General features: G+C 38.0%; 1 protein-coding gene across 6 annotated transcripts in view; it reads right to left on the reverse strand.

Moving 5' to 3' along the window:
• LOC136874078 (uncharacterized) overlaps nucleotides 1-18972 on the reverse strand; it is a 309462-nt gene that overhangs the window by 15908 nt on the left and 274582 nt on the right. For all 6 annotated transcript variants that reach the window (XM_067147606.2, XM_067147608.2, XM_067147604.2 and 3 more), the window contains one exon: nucleotides 13917-14015. In XM_067147606.2, coding sequence (XP_067003707.2) covers nucleotides 13917-14015 — 99 coding nt within the window. The remainder of the gene's footprint in view (nucleotides 1-13916; nucleotides 14016-18972) is intronic.

Here is an 18972-nt window from a genome sequence, read left to right on the forward strand (position 1 = left end):
GGCTCTTTCCAAGCCCTCATGCGTTCAGTACAAATCCTTGACTCAAGCCAAAAAAATTACAATTACTGAAGAAGTAGAGAAAAGGAGTAAACAGGAAATCAGTCATCGGTAAAAAATTTGGGATACTGGCGAATAGGATGTCAATGTTTCTGAAGAATAAGGATAAAATTTTAAACAGTGCAGGAATTAGTACAGGAAAAAGAGTGCATGGATCAGAAAATCCAGACACTGATGAACGTACGTTTAAGTAGTTCAAGCAAGCGAGAGGCAAAAGAATTCCTACCAGAAGGCCTGTACTTCGTTCGAAAACAGAAGAGTTTGTTACAGGCTTGGGGAAAACAAGTTTCAAGGCGATTATGGGGTGGCTCAATAGCTTTAAAGACAGAAATAAAATTTTGTTGAAAAATGTTTGAGGGTAAAGTGGATCAGTTGATATGGTGGCTGCAGATTCATGGAAAAACAATTTGGTACAGATTATTGGTTATAGAGATGAAAAAGATGTTTTAAACATTGATGAAACGTGTTTGAATTTTAAATGCACTCCAGACAAGACACTGGCGAGAACTGCAGTGGAGGAAAACTAAGTAAAGAGCGGGTTACACCTTTGTTAGGTGCTAATATGAACGGTTCCCAGAAACTACCGTTACTCATGATAGGAAAGTCATGTAATTTACACAGTTTCAAAAATGTGAAAACTAAACCTGTGGAGTACAAATCGAATAAGAAAGCCTGGATGACAAGTGAGACTTTCAAAAAATTGCTCTTTAAACTCTATAAGAAATTTAAAAACCAAAGAACAATAATCCTATTTATTGACAACTGCACTGCACACGACTTGATTCCCATTATGGAAAATGTTAAGGTCATTTTTTTCTTCCAAACGACTTCCACAGTGCAACCTATGGATCAGGGCATCATTAAAAATTTCAAACACTTTTACAGAAGGTCGTTAGTGCAGACTTCAACCTGGAAGTGAGGGCTGGTTGGAAGTCCATTCAGGCTACGTGAGAACAACTGAGGTGCCATCTGATGGCGAGATATCAGCCCCAGTTTAGAAAGCCCAGAATAATGGCAGAAAGGATTTGTTATGCTAACCACATACCAGCCACCTTATAATCTGCAAACCTTGAGGCAGAACAGCAGTCATTTGGTTGGTATATAAAATTCCCTACAAGGCTGTAGTACAACTGGATGGGGTTGGGGTAGTAGTTCATGGGTGGTATGAATAAAACTAGAGTCCTTGCTAAAAAGTTTATGACCGGGCGAGTTGGCCGTGCGGTTAGGGGCACGCAGCTGTGAGCTTGCATCCGGGAGATAGTGGGTTTGAATCCCACTGTCGGCAGCCCTGAAGATGGTTTTCTGTGGTTTCCAATTTTCACACCAAACAAATGCTGGGGATGTACCTTAATTAAGGCTACAGCCGCTTCCTTCCCATTCCTAGGCCCTTCCTATCCCATCATCGCCATAAGACCTATCCATGTCGGTGTGACGTAAAGCAAATAGCAAAAAAAGTTTAAGCTCACGAGTCACAAGTATGAGCTCTTAGGAGTATGTTCTCACCATAAGTATATACGCGTTCCAGTAAGAATAAAAAGATTTGGACTTGACCTAACAGACACTCAAGTCATGTGGATCATTCAAAAGTGAGTAAATGCTAGTGTTTGGTATGACTGTCAAATGGTCAGCTGTCCATATTTCAACATAACTTAAACTTCTGTGTTCTGGATTTCTGATCCGTCTGCATGGAAATTAAGCTGTATTTTGTTCGTAGCATTTGCAGACATTTAATGGGAATATTCTGTCCTGTTAACAAGTCTTAGAAAAAAGTTGGTCGTCTTGAAATTACGGCAGAAGTCTGCTATAGCGAGTACGGCATATACCAAAAACCCCGTTGTAAGACTTTTTGTCTGTCCCTTCAAAATTCCTATATTAAACTGTGTATTATCCTTTGGTTACAGTGAGAGCCCTATCACTGACTCATCCGTTATTACGAGCGATTAAATTGCACGATTTTTTCCGTTGCCTATATTTATGCACCCAGCGATTATATTGCATGCAATAAATAATCTTTGGTATCGTTTCATTGCTATGTCCACTAGTGAGCTCTCTCGTCGACATTCAAAGGTGAAGTCGGAGTCAAATAGCAATACCAGTCAACAGCTGTTCCGTAAAGAAAATTAAAAATGAAAGAGAACATGTTTTCATAACAAAAACATAACCAACGTGGTCGATAACAGTTGTTAACTCATTAGAAATAAAGGCTAATGAAATTAAGCAAGAATGTGGGACACCTCAAGATATGGCAGAGCGCATCACTGATTTCAGAGGTTAGTTTATACACTAGCGGAAACGGAAAATGTTACACCATGAAGTACCATTCCGATATTTATCGAACTTTGTGAAGATGTTCATCATGTAACAGGTATTAAATGATTAAACTTTCAGTTCATTCGGAACTGTTCATCATCATCATCATCATATTCAGTATGAGCCCGGCATGCACGAATGTACTCCTGTATTCGGTGTGTCATGGAAGCAAACAGCCTCCGAATGTCATCTTGAGGGATTTCTTGCCATGCCTGAAACACATGCTGTGTCAGTTCATGAATATTGCTGGCTGGAGGCTGGTATAACCATATATGTCTTCCCATCATATCCCAGACTGTTCTACAGTTGACAAATCAGGAAACCAGACAGGCAAGTCAAGGATCCGTATATTCTTCAAGGTGTTTCTGGTGTGAACTGCAGTGTAGACTGTTGCATTATCCTACTGGAATATGCCATTTGGCACCCTCATCATGAAGTACCAAATCTGTCCTGTTGTCACATCCAGTATAAAACCAACATAATTAATATAATCACCAACAAAACAAAGCTAATTAAATAAATTTTAATATTATTATTCTGCCAATTTTGAACCACTCGAGAAAATTGTACAGACTGCTTATAGATCATTTGACCACCTCAATCCTCACTTCAACCTTGATCCATAGTTTTAAAAATTTGCTTCCCCAAAAATAACGGTAAGTAGCTTACACCATGATTCCAGGAGTTGAAGAGGTAATAGCCTCGATAATCGCTGCTTCCCGTGACCTTTCATCAGGTCGTCTGCAGACATGTTCACGTTGATCTGACCACCACAAACAGAAGCGAGACTCATTGCTGGGCACCACAGAATGCCACTCAATGTCCCAGTTGACTCTGGCTCTACACCATGTAAGTCTCCATTGTCTGTGGTTTGGTATCAGTGGTAAACAACACATGGCAACTTGAGATTGCAATCCAACTTCCAGTAATCTGTTTCCTACGGTTCATGAAGACACTATGCCTGTAACTTCTGCCTGGATTTCAGCACTTGTAATCCGTCTGTTCATCAGAGCCAGCCAACGAATCCTACGATCTTATCATGGTGGAGTCCTTCTCAAAGGACCTGTGCCTGCTTTTCATGCCACACTGTTGCTCTAAGTGCATCTCATCCCTCCTCGTTCTGCAGACATTGCACTACAGCCAAATATTTGCGCAATCTGTCGGTAAGATGTCCCCATAGCCCTCATGCCAATGATTCGAACTTTCACGAAGTCCGAAAGATGGAGATAAGCTGCCCGCGCACATCCTCTAGGCATGCTGTGTTGTAATCTCTACCTGAAAACAGACAGTAATTTTAGACACCTCCAACAGCAATCACGTACACAGACCAGCCACCATCTTTAGAAACGGCATTTTCTTGTACTAACAATTAGGTCGTATGAGAATGAAATTTGAATCAACATATCTCACACGCATGAAAATACTGGGGTATCAGTTTGGTGGCAATCGGTCAAGGTGTTCATCGTGTAACACTTTCCATTTCCCCTAGTGTATTTTCTCGCGTTTGGTTAAATTTCGGAGAGGCTATTTCCATGTAAATTTATAGCAAGAATGTCATTTCTCTATTGGCGCTTGGACTATGTTTTCATGATACATATAGTACAGTTAAGTTAGATTAGGTGACACTATCTGAATAAGAAAACTGAAATATTTGCCGTTTTCTCGCTATCTACAATTGTGAGTTCTCTCGCTGACATTCAAAGGCGATGTCAGAGTCATACTAAGGCCCATGAGAATTGGAGTCTGACGTTTAGCACCACCAGCAAGAAAAGGTCGACTAATGCTTCTCGATAATGGTATGTTGCTATGGCAACGATAACAGTGATGCCACATTAGAAGCTATTGCCACGTGGGTTGGCTTGCTCTCAATCACTTTTGTGATATTATATATATTTGCATGTTGGTTTTCCGAATATTATTTAAGTTGTTAGCTTTTTCCCTTGCGAGTTTATCCGTGGCTAGCTGTACTGTTCTATTCTGTACTGAACACGTGCATTTGTTGAGGTTATTGTCAGAAACTGATGATTTTGGCAATTATGAAATCTCATTTATTGGCAATGACATGTTCGTTCTTAAATGCTGGAATTATTAGCACAAGCTTAGGAACGGGTCAAAGTTTACTGAATTGCATAAGGCCCACATGTTTTATTAAACACTCAGCTGGTATGAAAGGGTGATATGCCGCAGATGGAGGCAACTATGATAACACAGTGTACTTCGTAGTTGCTGCTTTCGCCGCTCAAATGTCAGACTCCAACTCTCGTGGGTCCAATTATAGTAATACCCATCGACTGCTGTTCTCTGAAAGAAAATTCAAAATGAAAGAGGATAAAACATTTTTTAAATACAGTACAAACCCTATTTAACGTTTTTACAGGGACCTGATTTTTTCTTTTTTAAAGCTTAAATGAGGCTTGTGGCAAACATTTCCATTTTCTTACGTCAAACGGCATGACCTAACCTAGGTTTACCGCACACGTATTATGAAAACATATTTCAAGCTCCCTGTAGAATAATGATAACATTTTCATTATAAATTTACAAGGGAACAGCCTTTCTGAAATTTAACATTATGCGAAAGTGCATAAACTAACCTCTGAAATTAGTTATGCACACAGCTGTATCTTGAGAAGGAGAAGCATCACATTCTTATTTTATTTCAGTACATAAATTAAGCAATCGTTTACTTCAGCCTTTATTTCTACACAGTTAATAACTGCTGTCATTGCACTTATTGCAAAAACATATTATCCTGATGTTTGTTTAGACCAGTCAAAGTTGTGAGTGGTTGTGAGTTGTGAGCAGTCTCGCTCAAGATCGACTCGCTTGTGCGTAGCAAGGAATCGATACAGAAGATGATCAATCGCATTCAATATAAATGCTGGAATAGAGTGTATGAATATCGATAACGGATAAAAACTAACACGCCCGAATTTGCCCGTAATAACGGATGAATCAGTAAAAGGGTTTTAATTGTAACCGAAGGATATTGTACAGATTAATATATGAATTTTCGAAGGTTATAAGAACAATGTCATTAAAACAGGGGTTCTCTTCTACTACAGCAGCCAAGGTCGGATGTGTATCTGATTCTGACATTTCACTTTAGCCGTAAGTGCCCACACTCAAGTCATCTTCTGCCTTGAATAATCCTTAGCAAGCTTATGACATCTTTTTTATACATTCTTAATGTCCCATAACAAAAACAAATAGAAATATTTATTTGAGAATTTTAACATTTCCTTAACGCCAAATGTGGGTTTTGCCGTATTGTGAATTACGTTAAATTGAATATAAAATTGCATTGCTCTTATGGAAGGCTCCATGACTAGGGCAGCAGCACGCCGGCCTCTGACCACTGGATACCGTAGTTCGAATCCTGATCACTCCATGTAAGATTTGTGCTGTACAAAGCAGAGGCAGGACAGGTTTTTCTCCGGGTACTCCAGTTTTCCCTGTCATATTTCATTCCAGCAACACTCTCCATTAACATTTCATTTCATCTGGCAGTCATTTATCATTGCCCCAGAGGAGTGCGACAGACTTCGGCAGCCGGCACATTTCCTATCCTTGGCGCTAAGTGGGGACTTCATTCATTTCATTCCTGACCCGGTCAGATGACTGGAAACAGCCTGTGGATTTTCACTGCACTTATGGAATAATTTTCGGGACTGGAAATTTCTTCCGTTAAATGCGATTTAACGTAAACCCGAGGTTATACTGTAAATGCGTAAATAACATGGCTGATAGCAGTTGTTAACTCTTTAGAAATAAAGGCTGAAGTAAATGATCGCTTAATTTTAATCTTATAATTAAGTAAGAACGTGATATACCTCAAGATATGGCAGAGTACATCACTGATTTCAGATGATAGTTTATATTTCCTTGCGCCTAGTTAAATTTCAGAAAGGCTGTTCTCATGTAAATTTGTAGCAATGCGGTTATAATTTCTCTACGTGGGTTTGAAATATGTTTTCATGATAAACATATGATTAGGTGACACCCTTTGAAGAAGAAAACTGAAATGTTTGCCACAGAGGCCTCTGGAATGATATAATTTTTTTTTTTCAGAATGAAATTAAACACAGACACAAATGTTTGGTGGATGGAAAGTTCCCTTTACTACAATAAAATCCAGGCTCACCCACTGGTCTTAAAAATGCATTTAATTTAATTCTTAATAAGACCACTTCCTGTTTCCAGTTTCTCTGGCCTAAATGAATTCTATTTTGAAAAATGACACAGGATTTGATTCTTAAAAGTTCTTAAAAGACATGTTCCTTTGTCTCCAGGGAAAGGTTTTTGTGAGGCACCACACTGTAAATAATCTTAATCTGTTTTGAATCTCTCTCTCTCTCTCTCTCTCAAGAGCAACAAATCAGTAGATATACACCTGAGAACTATCACCTCTATTCAATCCAAAGGGAACATATATGACTCAGTCACAGAAGATAATCTCTCTTATTCATACCACAACTTATAATCTACTCTGAAGACTGTTTGAAATGCGAGTTTTTGCTACACTGCCACCTGTAACAAGAGCATATGCTCAGCTAAAGAGTATATTTTAAGAACATAAATTCTTATCAAGCAGAGTATTTGCTCAGAAAAGTTTAATATATACTAAATACTCGTATTTACCCATACCATCATTTATGCAATTCAGTAACCATGGAATGATTCTTAATGTTGTGAATTTCATTTATCTATTGCACACTGTTTTTATTATTATTATTTATGTAAATAAGCCCAAGTACTTGGAGGTGTGCATTTGCCTTCCCTTGATCCCATACTTCTTTCATTAATTTTCTGTGGGCTTCCTTTTCTGTCTTCAGACCAGGTTGTTTCAGTCTTTCTTCTTTGTCAACTTGCCATTTATGAATTTAGGATCTGAAGATTAGCCTGTTTTAGTCATCTGTTGATGTAATTCCGGTTTGTTTCAAATCTGCTTTGATTTTGCCAATCCATTTCATTGTGTCTGTTTTGGCTTTACTTCTGCTTTTGTAGAATCCAACCATTTGTTTTGCAAGTCTGTCTGGATGTATTTTTTTAATATGTCCATACAATTTTAACTTGCAAATTTCTAATGCCATTATGAATATTTGTGTATTGTTCGACTTCCTGTTTGCCTCTGAGTTGGTATTGTCTCTAAGATGAAATTCTAAAATAATTTAATTATAATAAGTCCATCTGTTCCATACACTTCTGCCATTTAATAAATGGTCTGTTTAAAAAGTTACATAGTTATTTTAAAAACACCTAGCACATGCTAGGTCGAAACATGTCTCAGGTATTTTTTAAACAACTATGTCACTTTTTTAACAGACCATTTATTAAATGGCAGAAGTGTATTGAACAGGTGGACTTAGTGTAATTAAATTATTTTAGAATTTCATCTTAGTATTTGAAGTCAATACGGAACCAGAATGAAGTTCATTACTGGGTATTGTCTGTCGAAGTTTTGGGCCTAGAATTTCTCTTATGGTTTTGTTTTCCTTTTATTCAATGTTTCCGATGTCTGCTTTCCCGTTCAAAATCAGCGCTTCTGACCCATAAAGCCATTCTGGTTTAACCACTGTTTTGTACTGCCTTGGTTTTGCGTGCTTGGAGAGACTTTTTGTTGTAAATTATCATTATTAATATTATTATTATTACAACAACACAATGTATATTCGGTATACTAATATTTATGTTAACCTGTGCTTTTTTAACTAAATTCTTTCTTTTGTGTTATGTTACTTATTAAGAGAATATTTTTAACCTGATCCGCAGTTATTAAGGGTAAGGGGAGTAATGATGGTGAGTTGTAAAAGGGTATTTAAGGGTTAGAAGGACATGTTTTTGATAAACAGGCAAACATTAAATTCGCCTAGTTCCTTTGTATAAATTAACATTCAATAAATGTGTCACGTTTCAAGTATAGTAATTTTATCATTATTACAATTAAACTTAAGCTTAATAATTTACTCCAATATACTACATACCATCATTATAAAATAATATTAAAATAAAATAAGTTATAAAATTATTCAAATGATGGAAACTGAAGAACTGAAGATACATACTTTTTCTAATTTGAGACAGCACGTCCTATATGGTATTATGAATCATGAGAACTGAGTGACTTGGCTGCACAGTTCTGGTCACATCTCTGTGAGCTTGTTTCCTGGAGATTATGGATTTGAACTCCACTGTCGGCAGCTCTGAAGATAGTTTCTTGTGGTTTCTCCAGTTTTACTCCAGACAAATATTGTGGCTCTACCTTCCTTAAGGTGACTACTCCTTCCCTTCTTTCCAATCTTAGTCCTCTCCTCCTCCTCTATGAATCATGTGACCTTGCCGCGGTGGGGAGGCTTGCGTGTCCCAATGACACAGATAGCCGAGCCACAGGTGCAACCATATCGGATGGGTATCTAATGAGAGACCAGACTAACGAATGATTCATCGAAAGGGGGGTAGCAGCCTTTTGGAAGTTGCAAGGGTGGCAGTCTGGATGATTGACTGATATGGCCTTGTAATAATACTAAACATGGCTTAGCTGTGTTGATACTGCTACACGCCTGAAAGCAACAGGAAACTACAGCCGTAACTAACTCCCGAGGACATGCAGCTCTCTCTGTATGAATGATGTACTGATGATGGCTTCCTCCTAGGTAAAATATTCCGGAGGTAAACTAGTCCCCCATTCGGATCTCCGGGTGGGGACTACATGAGAGGGGGCGATCATCAGGAAGATGGATACTGACATTCTGCAAGTCGGAGCGTGGAATGTTAGAAGTTTGAATCGTTGTGGTAGGTTACAGAATCTGAAAAGGGAGATGGATAGACTAAAGTTAGATGTAGTTGGTATAAGTGAAGTACGTTGGCAGGAAGAACAGGATATTTGGTCAGGTGACTACCGAATTATCAACACGAAATCAAACAAGGGAAATGCAGGAGTTGGTTTAATAATGAATAATACCAATATAAATGGTCCGTTATTGGACATTATAAATTTTCCAGCTTACTCATTCTTGGTTGCCAGCGTTTCGCCCTCATGTGCTAGGGTGGGCTCATCAGTTGGTACCTAGCACACCTACCAATACGCTGGCTAGTGCATACCGTGGAGGCCACTGCGTAGGCTAACTGGAGCCACCGGCAGTGCCAATGCACTAAGAGACTTTGTCTCATTATCAAAAATTGATGCCTGCTTGGCCATTAGATGATATAGATGTTGATTCCCATAGGGAATGTGAAATATATGTCCTGAATGAGTAAATTTATAATACCAATATAAATGGTCCGTTATTGGACATTATAAATTTTCCAGCTAACTCATTCTTGGTTGCCAGCGTTTCGCCCTCATGCATCCATTTTCTAAATCAGGTGTATATAGGTTTTCTTGCCAAGACTGCAAAAGTTCTTACCTAGGGCAAACAGGACGCAGCTTTAAAATCAGATATGCAGAACATGTCAATGCCATAAAACACAACCGTTTTTCCGCGGTCGGCCTACATATACAAGAATTTAAGCACAACTTTACTGAAATAAATCAAGATCTTGAGGTACTAGATATTCTAAACAAAGGTTCTTTCCTAGACGTCACTGAAAACCTCTATATTCATTTAGACCAATATTTCAATCCCAACCTACAGTAAACTTAAATGATATCTCAGAGAAACCAAAGATCCTATTCGACTTTCTCATTGAATTATTCAAAAACATGAATATCCCGAAAAACAGATCTGTCTTTCACATTATGCATAATACTTTGTCATGCCACACACTTTCACCACATCACCCTCCATATTTCCCCTCCTTCCACTCCCCCTCCCCTACCGCTCCTTCCCTCTCCCCTCCTAATCCAACAATGGCCACTCCCCAGACCTAAACTATCCAACACGCTCTGTTCCTCTTCATCTCGCGCCATAGCTTTACCACCTTATGTCCCGCAATAAATATCATAGAAACCTGCCCCCACCCTACACGTAACGCTGCAACAATACACCACAAATACTGGCACAGTCAACCTCCAAACTCTCAGAAAACGTATTCCTTAATACCAATTTTATATTCTTGTCGAGCTGAATACCGGACCTGTGAAGATTACAAGATTATTTTGTGCATCTACAGAATGGTGGTGTTAATGAAGCTATGTAATATAGAGAGAGACTTTCAAAGGTGGTTAAATGAAGAAATTTATATCATGTTCAAGATCATGCTTTCACGTCTCTGCACAGTATTTAAAATACAATTTACTGTTGGTCTTTATAGCTATTGTTGAGAGTAAAGAAAATTTCCTGTTGTGTATGTTTATCAGGAACTCAAGGGAGACTTCATTAGTTAGTCAGAACATAGAAAAAATGATGAACTCTTCTCAGAAGAACTCTTAAGGTTTCACCTTACTTTTCCTGCCTGCTGGCTCTTCAGAAGTGTGTGCACGTGTGTTCTGTATTCAGGAATCATTCAAGGCAAATATTTTCGTACTGCAAGATGTGTGGTTAAGGTTATTTTTAATATGTACAACTTTTGTTTTCTCAACGACTCATTTGTTTCTATATTCGTCCCTGTTTTTATCTCCTCGTAAGATGTGTATTGTTTAATGTAACGCCTTGTGTAATATAAAGGTGAAGGTGTAGATAATTTGGTTCTGGAACAAGAAGTGGCTGTTGATGCTGATGAAATGGGAGACCCAATTTTGAGGTCAGAGTTTGATAGAGCTATGAGAGACCTAAATAGGAACAAGGCACCTGGAATTGATGACATTCCTTCTGAATTACTGACTGCCTTAGGAGAATGCAGCATGGCAAGGTTATTCCATTTAGTTTGTAAGATGTACGAGACAGGAGAAGTCCCATCCGATTTTCGGCAGAATGTTGTTATACCTATTCCCGAGAAAGCCGGTGCTGACAGGTGTGAAAACTACCACACCATTAGTTTAGTATCTCATGCCTGCAAAATTTTAACACGTATTATTTACAGAAGAATGGAAAAACAAGTTGAAGCTGAGTTGGGAGAAGATCAATTTGGCTTCAGAAGAAATGTAGGAACACGTGAAGCAATCCTGACTTTACGTCTGATCTTGGACGTTTCGTAGATCTAGAAAAGGCATTCGATAATGTTGATTGGACCAAGCTATTTACGATTCTGAAGGCGATTGGGATCAGATACCGAGAACAAAGAATTATCTACAATCTGTATAAAAATCAGTCTGCAGTGATAAGAATAGAGGGCTTTGAAAAAGAAGCAGCAATCCAGAAAGGAGTGAGGCAAGGCTGCAGTTTGTCGCCCCCTCCTTTTCAATGTTTACATAGAACAGGCAGTAAAGGAAATCAAAGAGGAATTTGGAAAGGGAATCACAGTCCAAGGAGAGGAAATCAAAACCTTGAGATTTGCCGATGATATTGTTATTTTATCTGAGACTGCAGAAGATCTCGAGAAGCTGCTGAATGGTATGGACAAAGTCTTGGGTAAAGAGTACAAGATGAAAATAAATAAGTCCAAAACAAAAGTAATGGAGTGCAGTCGAACAAAGACAGGTGATAGAGGAAATATTAGATTAGGAAATGAAGTCTTAAAGGAAGTAGATGAATATTGTTACTTGGGTAGTAAAATAAGTAAGGAGGACATAAAAGGCAGACTAGCACAAGCAAGGAAGAGCTTTCTCAAGAAAAGAAATTTCCTCACTTCAAACATTGATATAGGAATTAGAAAGATGTTTTTGAAGACTTTCGCATGGAGCGTGGCATTGTATGGAAGTGAAACATGGACAATAACTACCTCAGAAAGAAAGAGAATAGAAGCTTTTGAAATGTGGTGTTACAGAAGAATGCTGAAGATGAGATGGATAAATCGAATCACGAATGAAGTGATACTGAATCGAATTGGTAAGAGGAGATCGATTTGGCTAAATACCATACCATTATTGGCTAAATTTGACGAGAAGAAGAGAGAGAATGATAGGACACATCTTAAGACACCCAGGACTTGTGCAGTTGGTTTTTGATGGAAGTGTAGGTGGTAAGAACAGTAGGGGTAGACCAAGGTTTGAATATGACAAGTAGATTAGAGCAGATGTAGGATGCAGTAGTTATGTAGAAATGAAAAGGTTAGCACATGATAGGGTGGTATGGAGAGCTGCATCAAACCAGTCTATGGACTGATGACTCAAACAACAACAACAGTCCTCTCCTACCCCATTGTTGTCATAAGACATATCTTCAGCTGGTGTGACAAATTCAATAGCAAGAAAGGAAGAAAATGAAGAAATCTTGACAATATGTACCAGTACATCTCAGGCTAGACATTGAAACTTTTTGCTAATCAGAATTGTAAACAGTTAAGTGACATTTAAAACAATCACAATGATTTATGTAGTTTGACTCATTTGTGCTCCTGTATATTTCCTGGGATTCCCTAATATGGCTTGAGATACAATTAGCCTGAAAGCTGAAAAATGTGTAAAAATCTCCCTCCCTTACTGCTTATTGAAGAAAGAAAGAAAGAAAGAAAGAAAGAAAGAAAGAAACAGCATTCAAGAAACAGAAGGAAGGACAGATGCAATGTAAGTTCGTTCTTGAACTTTAATTTTTGAAAAGCACAATAAATCATACAATTAAGATCTACAGTATCTCTCCTTTTAAGAATGCAGTTATAATAATGCACACATCAAAATAAAGGCAGAAGATGTATAAAATTAATTTAAGGAAATGAGGGAGAGTAGCTTTTTCTTCTTTCTTCAATCAATCAATCAATCAATCAATCAATCAATCAATCAATCAATCAATCAATCAATCAATCAATCAATCACTAGTGATTTGCACTTAGGGCAGTCACCTAGGTGGCAGATTTCCTACCTGTTGTTTTCCTTGCTGTTTCTTAAATGATTGCACAGAAATTGGAAATTTATCAAACATCTCCCTTGGTGAGTTATTCCAATACATAACTCTCCTTCCTACAAATGAATATTTGCCCCAATTTGTCCTCTTGAATTCCAACTTTATCTTCATATTGTGATCTTTCCTACTTTTAAAGTGTTCAGATTATGCTTCATTTTACTATGAAGTGATAAAACAAGGAACATTAGAACCTTTTTGCTAAAATTCACAAGTTCTTGTTTTTCCTTCTGTGTACTCAGGTAAGAGGACCATCATTATTGCTGCTTACACTGAGGTTAGTTTGTTGACAGCAGTGATGAGCCAAATTTGCTTTTTAGGAACCAATGTATATTATTCTGAGTATACAAAAGGTAATACAAGAACTTGTGAAATTTAGCAAAGAGGTTCCAAAGTTCCTTGTTTTATCACTTCATAGTAAAATGAAGCATAATCTGAAGAGCTTCACTGCTCTACATTTTACTGGGTTTTGCAAAGGTATCAGAAAACATTGCATTAATTTCAATTTCAACAACAGCACTCATTTAATATTTTCACATACAAGTGCTCATTTGCATTGCAGAATTTACTCTGATCAGACTGATATACTCATTACACAGCATTTTTAAAATAGTAGTTCCCTTACAATTTGCCTAAAGTAATTTCATTAACCAACATACATAAGTAGAGACTCACTGTTTAACACGATCAGGAATGCTGGCCTGCTCCAAGGGCACAACTGCTGAGAGCTCCTGCAAACTCTCAACAAATCTCAGTTTGCGGCTGAACTTTGAACTGTAAAATGGGAAAATCAATTGTTAACAAAATACTTTTACAAAATTGCAGATTAGCTGACTAATTAAAAATTCTGTAATATTACATAACCAATTATTGCTATTTGAAGATATTTAGATTAACTAAAAGAAAGAATGAATTAATGAGAAGTTAAGAGAGTGTATTAAGTACTGTATTGCTGACAAATACATCAGCATTATGTTACAAATTACAAAACATACAGTTGCTTATATACGACAACAATAACTAATCTAAAGATTTTCTATATATAAGAAAGTAACTGACTACAGAAAAGCATCTTGAATTTGCTGTTAATTGAACATTCAAAGACTAAAGCTTTAAAATTTAAAAAATCACAGGGAAAATGGAACCATTCAAGAGTACAAATAATAATAAAATTCATTTTATTTTACGAGTTTCCTGAAAATTATCAATCAAGGCTCTCACATGGACAAAGCATAACGAAGACAAATAATATGGTTAGACAATTTCTAATAAAAGATAGGAAAATTGTAAAAGAGAATATGAAGAAGAAGACATTGTTACATAACATACAAGTGATTTTGTAAAATCGTGACAAATCACTTAATTACCGAGACTGCAATTTCTTTGATAGTATTATTTGGAAAACCTAGCATTTTGCACGTCTTTACAAAAAAGCTTTGTATTGTTCCACGAGCACCCACCATCAACCCAATCACCTCAATATTTTCAAGGTTGCGTTTATTTTTATAGTAGAGTACTGTCAGTTTGCACATAGTCTTCTCATTGTCAACCTCCTGTGGATTTCATTTATAATGTTCATGAAAAGAAAGAGGGGAAAAAAGAAAGCAATCAAATGTTTTTAAGGAAGCATGTAAAGCATGTATAGCGAGAACAATTCATTATAATACCACCAGTGAAAATTACGGTCTTAAATTATACGACTTGTATGGAACAACGCTATTCAATTAATCCTCTGGTAACCTGATACAGATTCTGCTGGTATGTTGGCTATATTCAGGTGGATTGTTTTACTTCTACAACTGAAATGCCATTAACCTTCATTGAGAACATACAACAGCATTGAATTCTTACTGTAAGTGAATAACAATGTTTCATTAGTACTGGAATGCAAAAGTTGCCATTTATGACAGTCATTGATGCAAATTTTGTATTTCTTTTTTTTTTCTGTTTGGAAAAGAAAGCTGAGGCTAGCAAACCAACAACCTACCTTGACCCATCATCATCCTCCTCTCCTCTTATCCAGATCCTGCTATGTCAGGGCATTTATGGCACTTCTCCATTCCTCTTCAATCATTTTGTCCCAGTCCAGATTTCTTCTTCTTGCACTTCTCTTTACTGAATTGATCCACCTTGTTCTAGGTCTCCCTCTCCCTATCTCTCCCTCGAACTTCATCTCCAACATCTATTTTAGCATTCTTTCCTCCTCCATCCTCTTACATGTCCAAACCATCTTAGTTTACTCCTAAGAATTATCTCATTTAGGTTTTCTCACATCTTTGTTTCTCAACTTGTCTTTCCTTGTCTTTCCTATCATACTTCTTAGGTATTTCATTTCACTGGATTGAATTCTATTCTCCTCCCTACTTGTCACTGTCCAGTCTCGGCTGCATAGGTCAATATGGACGCATAATATATTTTGTAAAGTATCCCTTTACACTTCCTTTTCCCAGACAAGGTTTCCTTCACACTGGTAGAATGCACTGCCCTGCTGCACCCTCTTGCTACTCTCCATGTTCAGCCTTGTATTCTCCATGAATTCACTCCCTAGGTATTTGAAACTGTCAACAATTTCAAGGTTTTGACCACCAATTTTCACAATGCCTTTCCCTGTCTTTCTCCTCTTTTATATCACCATGGTATTGTTTTTCTCTGTGCTGATTTTTGTACCATACTTATCAATTTTCTTGTTCAATGCATCAAGTGGTTCTTGTACTTCTTTGCTGGTTGTTCTCCAGACCACAATATCATCTGCAGCTAGTAATAACTTCATCTCCCTATTTCCATATCCTTCCTTTGTCTCTTTTACAATTTTGTCCATGGCCATTATAAACAAAAGGCAAAAGCACACTCCCCCGTCTTAGTCCAGTTTCATTTCTAAACTAGTCAGTCTTTCCAAACAGAGTCTGTATACCGCTGATAATTTTTGTACATTGCTTGCACCATTTCTACAGTTTGCGTACTAGTCTCTTTTTGACCATGGTTTCCCACACCTTCTGCCTTTGTTAGGTCTATAAATACTATGACCAGATCCTTTCCATATTTCCAATTCTTTTCCATTAATTGCCTCATGCTGAAGGTTGGATACACTGAAGACCTTCCACTTCTAAAGCCATACTGTTCCTCTTGCAACTCTCCTCCTACCTTTCTTCTCATTCTCCTCTCTAATATTCTTTCCAGTATTTTTGCCACTTGTGATTGTGATTCCTCTATAGCTACCACACACATTTTTGTTCCCCTTCTTAAAGACTGGTATCATAATTCCCTTCCCCCAGTCTTCTGGCACATGTTTCTGACTCCATATGCACTTTAACAATCTGTACACCCATTGTAGTTCAGCAGATCAAGCATCCTTTATCATTTCCACATTAATTTCATCCATTCCTGATGCCTTCCCCATTTTCATTTTATGGACTGCTAATTCCATCTCTAACATGGTTATATTATCTTCTACTGTTGAGTCATCACATTGTATTACCACTGTCTCCTCTGCACAATTTCTCACATATCAAAATATTCCTTCCATCCCTCCATTTCTTCTGGATGTGTTATCTCTCCATCTTCCTCTTTCATCAGCTTTGTATAAACTTAACCCATATCTACCCAAATTATTCTGTGTAATATTGCAATATATTTTGTTAGACAAGGTGTTTGTAACCAAAATGTGGGTTATGATGTTTTTACGCTACATTAATATACATAGGGCACTACGAAAGTTTTTCAATACGCAAAAATGGTTGGCTGGACACCCCTGTTATGGTGAGGGATGAAAAGAGGGGTGAAAACCGGTCTAGAAGACAGGAAGGCGCGACCTTCACACCAGCTGTTACCAAGCAGTGGGATTGAAAGCAAGTTAAGATGTCAGTGTGGTCTGAAGGTGAATATCATGGAATTATCTGCTACAATTTTGCTCGTGGATTAACTGTTGACCAGTGCCTGGAGGAAATGACTCCTGTGCTGGAGAAAGACTGACCACATCGGACAACAATTTTTCGCTGGTACAAGAGTTCCAGAGGGAAAATTTTGGGGTTGAAGACGATCCTCTTTCTGGGCAACCGTCTGAATCAGTGACTGAGGAAAACATTGAAGCTATGAGGAAAATGTTGCAGCAAGAGAGGCGGTTGACATATCGGCAGGTAGAAGAGAGCCTCCACATCCCTGCACCAGCTATTCATTCAATTCTACACGACCATTTCCATGTTAGAAAGGTTTGTTCCCTTTGGGTGCCCCATTCACTTTCAGAGGAACAAAGGGCACATCCAGTGAAATGGTGCCGAAAAATGCTAAAACAGTTTCAAAATGGGACTTCGCGTAACGTCAATAGCATCGTTACAGGTGACGAAACTTGGCTTTATTATTACAATGTCCCAGAACAAGGTGTGGCTGTTTGAAGATGAATTGTACTCCTGTGACTGCGCGAAAGTCAAGGTCAGTGAAGAAAAGGATGATTGCAGTATTCTTCACTAAACGGGGCATCCTGACTCGGGTTGTGCTAGAAACAAGAAGGACAGTTACTGCGAAGTGGTACAGTGAAATTTGTCTGCCTCAGGTCATCCAGGCTCTAAAGTAGCTCCGTCCAAGGTCACGGCTCAACACTTGGCTCTTGCACCACGACAACGCTCCAGCACATCGTGCTAATGTAACAATGGATTTTCTTGCGAGATCAGGGTTGACTGTGCTTGATCACCCTCCATACAGTCCTGATCTTGCCCTCATGTGACTTCGCACTCTTCCCAGAAGTGAAGATGAAGCTGAAAGGGTGGTGTTTTGCTTCCAACGAGGAGCTTCTGGCAGTATGGGATCAACAGTGTGAAAATGTAACAGAAAAAAAGTGGCCGAGTTGGTTCAGTGACTGGTTTCGACATATGGAGAAGTGTATTGAGTGTGGTGGAAATTATTTTGAAAAAGTCTAAAGTGTTCACTCACATTGCAAAACTTTCCTAGTGCCCTTTGTATTTTTTCTGAAGATTTCCCATGTCGATAGTAAGGGTGATGGGTAGTGTAAAAGAGATGTTCAATGAAGGTACACTTTTTGGCGCTGTAAGCTCATATGAATGTAATAATCAAGAATTTAGTAAGCATTAGTCAAAAAGTGTGGAATTAGCACAATAAAAAATTTACGAAGTGGTTTGAAACATAACTGAGAAACAGTTTGGTCTCGATTTAGAATGCACACTTCTTCAACACAGCAGAACAATATTAATTCCTTTGTATAACTTGTTATAGACAAAATACAAAATGTTCAGCAAGTATGGCAAGTATTGTTACTTGGGTAGTAAAATAACTATTGTAGAAGTAAGGAGGGCATAAAATGCAGACTAGCACAAGTAAGGAAGGCTTTTCATAAGAAAAGAAATCTGCTCACTTCGGACATTGATATACGAGTCAGAAAAATGTTTTTTGAAGATTTTCTTATGGAGCGTGGCATTGTATGGAAGTGAAACATGGACGATAACTGGCTCAGAAAGAAAGAGAGTAAAAGCGTTTGAAATGTGGTGTTACAGAAGAATGCTGAAGATGAGATGGATAGATCGAATCACAAATAAAGAAATACTGAATCAAACTGGTGAAAGATCGATTTGGCTAAATTTGATGAGAAGAAGAGATAGAATGATAGGACACATCTTAAGACACCCAGGACTGGTTCAGCTGGTTTTTGAGGGAAGTGTACGTGGTAAGAACAGCAGGGGTAGACCAAGGTGTGGATATGACAAGAAGATTAGAGCAGATGGAT

This window comes from Anabrus simplex, chromosome 5 (genome assembly GCF_040414725.1).
Source record: "Anabrus simplex isolate iqAnaSimp1 chromosome 5, ASM4041472v1, whole genome shotgun sequence".
Taxonomy (NCBI): Eukaryota; Metazoa; Arthropoda; class Insecta; order Orthoptera; family Tettigoniidae; genus Anabrus; species Anabrus simplex.